This window comes from Electrona antarctica, assembly GCF_951216825.1.
Source record: "Electrona antarctica genome assembly, chromosome: 8".
In the NCBI taxonomy this organism is placed as follows: domain Eukaryota; kingdom Metazoa; phylum Chordata; class Actinopteri; order Myctophiformes; family Myctophidae; genus Electrona; species Electrona antarctica.
This window is the reverse complement of record NC_136789.1, coordinates 28,430,500-28,439,759: the sequence shown is the minus strand read 5'-3', so window position 1 is coordinate 28,439,759 and position 9,260 is coordinate 28,430,500. Positions and strand designations below refer to the sequence as shown.

Genomic DNA, 9,260 nt, shown 5'->3' with positions numbered 1-9,260 from the left:
TATAAATAACCTAAATCTGCAAATTAACTACATATTCCAATGTTTATACTTACATACTTACGTGGCGTAACGGAACTACTGGAGTGAAGTAAAAGTACTCCAGTACTTCAGTGAAGGTACATAGTTAGTTTCTTGGGCGGGGGTTGGTTGGTCGGTGTGTTCTGTGACGGCCTGGAGGAGTGAGTGAGCTAACACAGGATTGGTTGGTTGGTTGGTCGGTGTGTTCTGTGACGGCCTGGAGGAGTGAGTGAGCTAACACAGGATTGGTTGGTTGGTTGGTTGGTCGGTGTGTTCTGTGACGGCCTGGAGGAGTGAGTGAGCTAACACAGGAGGGATCAGTGTCAGAGCTGACAAACTGGAATAGGAGGAGAGACCATGAGGAGGGAGGGAGGGGAGAGAGAGGGAGGGAGGGAGGGAGGGGAGAGGGTTAAATAAGTTGCATGGTGTCCAAAGGAGGCCAGCCGGGGTCTCCCCCATCAGTGTTGCCATGTCCGCTCACTATAAGGGGCTTTTTCTGTAGGCTAACGTTGCTTGTAAATATTGGTGGTTGCGGTTTTTTTGGGGCTTGTTTCTAGTGTACTAGTGTAGTTATTTGCTTATTTGGGCTCGTTTCCTAATGTTGTTTTAACCCATTCTGGGCGGGAACCCCTTTTGGTGTTTTAAGAATCATGTTATACTTTAGCTATTGAAAAATAGCAGATCTACAAGCTCATAGCGCGCACCGAGTGCCGCGCTACGAGCTTGTATGTCTGCTATTTTTTTTAATCGTGAAAATGTGGCCCAAATGTTTGAATATATTCTTTCAGAGTGAACGTTTTTAACTAAAATCTTTGCTTCTGGGGGGTCCCTGGAACAACATATTTTCAGATGGGGATCGGCGGACAATTACATATATTTTTGGGGGTCCTTGACATGAAAATGTTTGAGAACGACTGACATAGAAACATGGGTTTTTTTCAGAAAATTGTCATGATTTAGAAGACATTTGTAGAATCGTCCTCAGTTCTAAATGGGTTTGTGCGCTTGTAGATCGGCTATTTTCAAATGGCCTAGTCGCTTCTCTTTTGGGCATATTTCTCTCACGCAATCTGGCAACACTGCCCCCCCAAACAAATATTTAAGATTTGCACACATTTTCAAGATTCTTCAAAAATAGCTGCTCTACAAGCTTATGTTTATGTTTATTTATTTGATATGGACATAACAATTACATTGCTGTACAAATTGTAGATGCATCGTTTACAGTGTGTTAGCACATGTTCTAATATTGTATATGTATATTGTATATGTGCTTTACTTTAAATTAGCCAAAGTATAAAATATTGTTTTAAAAATGATTTAGCTTCATGGCCTTCCACTTAGAGACCTCATGTGAAATGGAGCTCAGCTGAAGCTAGTTGTGGCATGTTGTTGATGACACATTTAAAATGTGCTGCATTTCAGAATCGGCTTTTATTGTCGCATCACAGTTTTACAAGTAATAAACAAATAAAGAAATAATATTAGCTACACACAAACAAATGAATGAACTTGCGTCACTCAACCTTACACACCATGGGAACTAACCAGAACATCCAGTAGTCATTGTAGTTGGTTAGGAAGGCAGTTTCATCAGTATAAAAACAAGAGCACACACAACGTGGTGTGATAGTCAACATGTGTTTAGTTCTTTAGTTTAGTATCGTACCACAAATAATTGATCTCGGTTTGAGTGGTCGGGACGTAGATCATTTCTAGTAGTATACAAAACAGGAACTATAGAGTACAAATCATGAACTAGTTGTATTATTATATTTCGAAACGGTATTTAGATTAGCCTAATGTTAAGATTTGGACATTTTGGAGTTCTTCATAGAGCGGAGAGATTATTATTATTGTTAGACGAGAGACTTAAACCAATTTTGGGCGGGAACAGCTATTGAAAAATTGCAGATCTACAAGCTCATAGCGCGCCACCGAGTGGCGCCCTATGAGCTTGTAGGTCTGCTATTTTTGAAAAATCGTGAAAATGTGTCACAGATCTTTGAATTAAATATTCTTTCAGAGCGAACGTTTTTCACTCAAATCTTTGCTTCTGAGGGGTTCCTGGAACAACATATTTTCAGATGGGGGGTCGGCGGCCAATTTACATATCATTTTTGGGGTCCTTGACATGAAATATTGAGCACCACAGATACAGAAACATGAGTTATTTCAGAAAAACTGTAATTTTTTTAATTTCGACGTCAGGCCTAAATGGGTTAATCAGTGAGTTAGTTGATGTTGATTTTAAATCAAAGGAGCAGAAAAAAGGTTGGAATAGAATGACGACACATTTGAATGAAATCCCCATTTTATCGGGTTTAGCTTCCAGACACAGACTATAGCAGAAAACGATGGTTCAGTTCAGTTTAATTTTATTTTGGTCATAGAATGAACATTCTATGTATTCATTTCATCATATTATTATTCTTTTTTTTAACAATTTCTGTAGAGACCAAAAAGGTTTAACCCATTTAGGCCTGACGTCGAAATAAATAAAAAGACTTCTGAAAGAATAGATTTGTGCCACATTTTCATGATTTTTCAAAAATAGCAGACCTACAAGCTCGTAGCGCGCCACTCGGTGGCGCGCTACGAGCTTGTAGATCTGCTATTTTTCAATAGCTAAACTATAACATAATGCTTAGTTAAAACACCAAAACGGGGGCCCCGTCCAGAATGGGTTAAGCCGATGGCTTATTGTGCCTATCCTTTAGAGTTTAGACGACAAGCTGACTTTGATCATTTTTATTATAACTAAAACCTTGCAGTGCAATTATTTCTCCAAGAGGGAATTTCACTGCATGTTGCTGTTTTTCCCCCACCTATGACATCATAGCCCAAAATGGGATCTATTACCAATCGATTAGTTTAGTAAAATTATCATTATAGTTTTTGCAATCAATTAAATGTATTAGTTCCATTAACCCATTTTGGACTGATGGCGATTAAAAAAAAAGGCTTCTAAATCCTAATAGTTTTCTGAAAAACCCATGTTTCTATGTCAGTTGTGCTCAACCTTTTTCATGTCAAGGACCCCCAGAATTATCTCTATTGGGCCACGGCCCACGGACCCCCCATCTCAAAATATGTTGTTCCAGGAACCCCCCCCCCCCCCCCCCAGAAGCAAATATTTTAGTTAAAAATGTTCGCTCTGAAATATATATTCAAAGATTTGCACCACATTTTTACGACTTTTCAAAAAATAGCAGACCTACAAGCTCGTAGCGCGCCACTCGGTGGCGCGCTATGAGCTTGTAGATCTGCTATTTTTCAATAGCTAAAGCATAACGTAACGCTTAAAACACCAAAAGGGGTTCCCGCCCAAAATGGGTTAAACTGCTGCAGCCCCTAATCGCCACTTATATCATCGTCACAATATTGTTGTGGGGAGAATTATAGATGCATATTCTCCCCCTGCATCCTACAGCTCGCCCGAGCTCTGGAGATTCAGAGATTACTGTGTTCACGTATCATTTCTGTAGTTGCCTAGCAACGGCTACTATTTAATTTTATGTAGGCTCAGCAACAGCATTATTTAATTGTATGTAATAAATAAATGAGTTTAAGCCATTTAGACCGGACTTCGAAATTTAAAAAAATGTCTTCTAAATCATGACCGTTTTCTGAAAACCCCATGTTGCATCTGTAATAAAACATTTGATAATATCACGAAGGCACTGGGACAGTTTGTTGTTGGCCATGAATCCGCTTAAATTATTTTAATTGTGTGTGTGCGTGTGTGTGTGTGTCCAGGATGAGGTGCTGGCGGTATCCAAGAAGGTGGTGGTTCGGGTGGATGACCTGGTGAAGTGGGCGTGTGTGGAGCCAGCCGAGTGGAAGAAGGACCAACCCAGTGGGACCAACGGACTCCACAAACCTCCGGCCAACATCACCATCTGCACCCCCAGCACCCCTGAGAACACCACCTCCTCCTCCACCTCCTCCTCCTCCACCCAAAACAGCCCCCTCGAGCCCTCCACCGCCTCCAGTGGACAGGACGACTCCTCCGAAGCCCCCGGAGACCAGACGGAGAGTAAGTTGTTCCACACAGACAGGACAACAATGAGTTAACCCATTTAGACCCGAGGACCATTCTATAAATGTCTTCTAAATCGTGACAGTTTTCTGAAAAAGCCATGTTTCTCAAACATTTTCATGTCAAGGACCCCCAAAAAATCTATGTAATTGCCTGCCGAGCCCCATCTGAAAATATGTTGTTCCAGGGACCTCCCCGAGAAGCAAAGATTTGAGTTAAAAACGTTCGCTGTGAAAGAATATATTCAAACATTTGGGCAACATTTTCACGATTTTTAAAAAATATCAGACCTACAAGCTCGTGGCGCGGCACTCTGTGCCAGACTGGATTACCAGCCAAGGTGCCTGGACCCTGAGCCACGGCCCAGGCCTCAATTGTACTCTTGATTTTAAATAAAGGTTATGATTATGATGATGATGGTCACTGTCAATCCTTTTCTCTGCAGTCTCTGTGGTCGTAGCCGACTGCCCAGCGCTGCCCAACTGCGTAGCAGACCTCCAAACAGCGCAGCCAGTCTCTCACTGCGCAGCAGACAGCCCAGCAGCGCAGCCGGTCTCTCAATGCGTAGCGGAGCATCCAGTGGTCGCATGCGGTCATATGCGGTCGCATGCGGTCATAGCGGCAGACCGCCCGGTGGCACAGACTGTCTCTCACTGCGTAGCGGACCGCCCGGTGGCGCAGACGGTCTCTCACTGCGTTGCGGACCGCCCAGCGGAGCATGCTGTCTCTCTCTGCGTGGCGGCACTTCCGGTGGTGAAGGTGTTGAGCTATCCTCAGTACTGTCGCTTCCGCTCGCTGCAGAGGAGGATCCAGGATGGAGCAGCAGGGGACGACCCCCATCTGCTGGCCCTGGGAGCCATACGGTTAGTACCTATACTTACTGCTGGCACTGGGGGCCATACGGTTAGTACCTACTACTCCTACAAGCTCATAGCGCGCCACTCGGTGGCACGCTACGAGCTTGTATGTCTGCTATTTTTGAAAAATCAAAGAACGACTGACATAGAAACATATCTTTTTCAGAAAACTGTCAGGATTTAGAAAACATTTTTTAAATCTGATCTCGGGTCAAAATGGGTTAACCCATTTAGGCCTGACGTCGAAATAAAGTCTTCTGAAAGAACATATATATTCAAAGATTTGTGTCACATTTTCACGATTTTTCAAAAATAGCAGACCTACAAGCTCCACCGAGTGGCGCGCTATGAGCTTGTAGATCTGCTATTTTTCAATAGCTAAAGCATAACATAATGCTAACACCAAAAGGGGATCCCGCCCAAAATGGGTTAAATTAAATGTGCCCAGGATGGTCTGATTTCAAGTCTTGCACTCCTTCTCTTATTTGTGGTGTTGTCTTGTCTTCTACAATATGTTCTTCAAAAGGTGGGTTATCGTTCGTTCAGAGCATCAGGTGGATACCTCGTAGGTCCTAAACGACTTTTCAGGATTCAAATTAGAAAATGAGAAATATAGCTTTCTCATTTTCTAAGCGACAAGTATAGTCGTGTAAAGGGGGTACTTTGATTCACAAATCAGGAAAAGGTGGCACTTAGTTTGAGAACCGATGTACTACTCTACAATCACCCATTCTCAGCCTGTGTGTGTGTGTGTGTGTGGGTAAAGAATTGGCAACACACACTACGATTTTAAAGAATACAGTAATTACAATGCTGTTTATGTCCACAGGGTGGCGCTACCCAGCACCAGGATTCTGTTCTGCAGAGATACCTTCAGTCACCCCAGTCTGGACAACAACACCAGCCTCTGGGCTCAGATCCGTGAGTACAGTCAGTGGTCATCAGTGTGTCTGTACTCTGTAGACAGACAGTACAGTAGTCATCAGTGTGTCTGTACTCTGTAGACAGACAGTACAGTGGTCATCAGTGTGTCTGTACTCTGTAGACAGACAGTACAGTAGTCATCAGTGTGTCTGTACTCTGTAGACAGACAGTACAGTAGTCATCAGTGTGTCTGTACTCTGTAGACAGACAGTACAGTAGTCATCAGTGTGTCTGTACTCTGTAGACAGACAGTACAGTAGTCATCAGTGTGTCTGTACTCTGTAGACAGACAGTACAGTAGTCATCAGTGTGTCTGTACTCTGTAGACGGACAGTACAGTAGTCATCAGTGTGTCTGTACTCTGTAGACGGACAGTAGTCATCAGTGTGTCTGTACTCTGTAGACGGACAGTACAGTAGTCATCAGTGTGTCTGTACTCTGTAGACAGACAGTACAGTAGTCATCAGTGTGTCTGTACTCTGTAGACAGACAGTACAGTAGTCATCAGTGTGTCTGTACTCTGTAGACAGTACAGTAGTCATCAGTGTGTCTGTACTCTGTAGACAGACAGTACAGTAGTCATCAGTGTGTCTGTACTCTAGACAGACAGTACAGTAGTCATCAGTGTGTCTGTACTCTAGACAGACAGTACAGTAGTCATCAGTGTGTCTGTACTCTAGACAGACAGTACAGTAGTCATCAGTGTGTCTGTACTCTAGACAGACAGTACAGTAGTCATCAGTGTGTCTGTACTCTGTAGACAGACAGTACAGTAGTCATCAGTGTGTCTGTACTCTAGACAGACAGTACAGTAGTCATCAGTGTGTCTGTACTCTGTAGACAGACAGTACAGTGGTCATCAGTGTGTCTATACTCTGTAGACAGTACAGTGGTCATCAGTGTGTCTGTACTCTGTAGACAGACAGTACAGTAGTCATCAGTGTGTCTGTACTCTGTAGACAGTACAGTAGTCATCAGTGTGTCTGTACTCTGTAGACAGACAGTACAGTAGTCATCAGTGTGTCTGTACTCTGTAGACAGACAGTACAGTGGTCATCAGTGTGTCTGTACTCTGTAGACAGACAGTACAGTGGTCATCAGTGTGTCTGTACTCTGTACATTTACTATGGCGAAAGAAATGCCCCTCCTTTTCCATGCCGTGCCGGAAAGGCAGCATTTTAGGAGAATTGCTGGACTTGGAACACAGCATTTTTACGTTGGAACAAATTTGTTACGAAATCCATGTTGTTTTTTTTATTTTATTTAACCTTTTTTTAACCAGTAAAAACACATTGAGACTGCGTATCTTTTACAAGTGGGAACTGGCCAAGAGGCAGAAATACAATTACACTTCAATACCACATCTTCAATGTTACATTTTGGACCAGCAACTCCAGTAGATAAAGAAGAGTGCTGGGTTGCGCCCCGACAATAGCTGATCTACAAGCTCAGCTTGTAGATCTGCTATTTCTTTGTCCAAAAGTGCCCTCTTACGGGATTTCAGCCCCTGCCTCTCGAACACTCTCTGCACGTCCCTGTTTGAGAAGCAGTGCCTTGGTGTGGTGGGCCGGGTCACGTGGTTTCATGTGGTGTCCTTGGAGAGTCTCCCTGAGTCTCTGGGAGGACCCTCGCTGTCAGGGTGGAATGTGTGCAGAGATAACATTCACTTCATTTCTACTTTTGCATACCCGTTTAGGCCTGACGTCAACATTAAAAAAAATGTCTTCTAAATCCTGACAGTTTTCTGAAATACCTCATGTTTCTATGTCAGTGATAGTCAAAAATAGCAGACCTACAAGCTCATAGCGCGGCACTCGGTGCCGCGCTATGAGCTTGTAGTTCTGCTATTTTTCAATAGCTAAATTATAACATAATGCTTAAAACACCAAAAGGGGTTCCCGCCCAGAATGGGTTAAAAAAAACACCACCCCTCCATACATGGATCCATGATTATAGCTAGTTATCATTAGTTGTTACTTGTTATAGATACGTCATACACATAATGAAGATTTAAAATGGTGTTTTGGTGTTCGCATCATGTTATGCTTTAGCTATTGAAAAATAGCAGATCTACAAGCTCATAGCGCGCCACCGAGTGGCGCGCTACGAGCTTGTAGGTCTGCTATTTTTTGAAAAAAATCGAAGAACGACTGACATAGAAACATAGCTTTTTCAGAAAACTGTCAGGATGTAGAAGACATTTTAAAAATCTGATCTCAGGTCAAAATGGGTTAATTTACGAAGAAACACAAAAGGCCAGAATATGGAGATAAGGGGTTTTCCGCCCGACGACAACAACGATGTATTAAAGCCACAGTCACTGAGTTGTGAATCAGATGAAACGGGACTTGAAGCTTGTTTGTCAGGACACACAATTATTTATGTTCCCGGAGGAGTAGAGGTTGCTTTCATAGCTTTCAGTCAAGGGACGAGACGTCACTTCACAGGATTGCCTTCATGTTTCAGTCTTTTAATAAATATAGGGAAGGCAATATATATTCCAAACGACTAAACAATCTTTGTTCGATGTTCATAAATATTTTTTTATTTTCTCCAGGATGTCCGCCCCTTAGCTTGAGGGGCCGTCCGCGCAAGAGGAGAGGCCGCTACAGCAGGGACTCTCCCACATCCAGCCAATCAGAGTCCTGGATAGAGAGAATGAAGGTAACACTTCTTCACCCCAAAACTGTTTATGATGTAACATTCCTTTATGTTGAAGGAAGACTTTTTATGTTGAAGGAAGAAAGAAGATTCTTGAAAGAATACAGAAACAGTTATAAGGCCAAGATAACAACGGCAAAAACCATGTTAATAGATCTCTTTATTTTTATTATTTTTTAAGATATTTTTTGGGCTTTTTCTGTCGTCTATTGATAGTTTTTTTTAAAGTAATTTGACGGGAAATGGGGGGAGATATGGGGGGAGACACGTGGCAAGGGCCGTCGGGATCGGGAGTCGAACCCGCGGCACGCCGTCAGTGCCTGGCTCAGCAGCCTAGGTGCCCAGACGGTTGAGCTAAGGTCCTAGCTGGTAGGATATAATATAAAACCAAAAGTGTACTAAAGGTCCTGGTAGGAGATAAAAACCAACAGTACCAGGTACCAGGCAGGTACCAGCAGTATCCATCCATCCATCCATCTTCAACCGCTTATCCGTAATCGGGTCACGGGGTCAACAGTTCCACCAGAGAGCTCCAGACTTCCCTCTCCAGAGCAACATTAGCGACTTCCTCCTGGGGGATTTCGAGACGTTCCAAGGCCCAGTGAGTCGATGTGTTTCCTCCAACTGCGCCTTGGTCTGCCCCGGGGTCTCCTCCCAGTGGGACGTGCGTCGAGGACCTCCCCTAGGGAGGCGCCCGAGAGGCATCCTAACCAGACCACCTCAGCTGGCTCCTTTCCAGGCGAAGGAGCAGCGGTTCT

At 43.5% G+C, this 9,260-nt stretch overlaps 2 protein-coding genes across 2 annotated transcripts in view; both read left to right on the top strand.

Moving 5' to 3' along the window:
• The window catches only part of LOC306928694 (AT-rich interactive domain-containing protein 5B-like), a gene marked incomplete at its 3' end in the record, with an annotated part of 49,095 nt that extends 45,000 nt beyond the window's left edge, over window positions 1-4,095 (top strand). The window contains exons 9-10 of the mRNA XM_079508964.1: window positions 3,452-3,491; window positions 3,778-4,095. Coding sequence (XP_079365090.1) covers window positions 3,452-3,491; window positions 3,778-4,095 — 358 coding nt within the window. The remainder of the gene's footprint in view (window positions 1-3,451; window positions 3,492-3,777) is intronic.
• Window positions 3,790-9,260, top strand: part of LOC306927563 (uncharacterized protein) — a 26,833-nt gene continuing 21,362 nt past the window's right edge. The window contains exons 1-4 of the mRNA XM_079507346.1: window positions 3,790-4,057; window positions 4,506-4,923; window positions 5,747-5,838; window positions 8,399-8,505. Of these exons, the coding sequence (XP_079363472.1) occupies window positions 4,658-4,923; window positions 5,747-5,838; window positions 8,399-8,505 (465 nt within the window). The 5' untranslated portion in view covers window positions 3,790-4,057; window positions 4,506-4,657. The remainder of the gene's footprint in view (window positions 4,058-4,505; window positions 4,924-5,746; window positions 5,839-8,398; window positions 8,506-9,260) is intronic.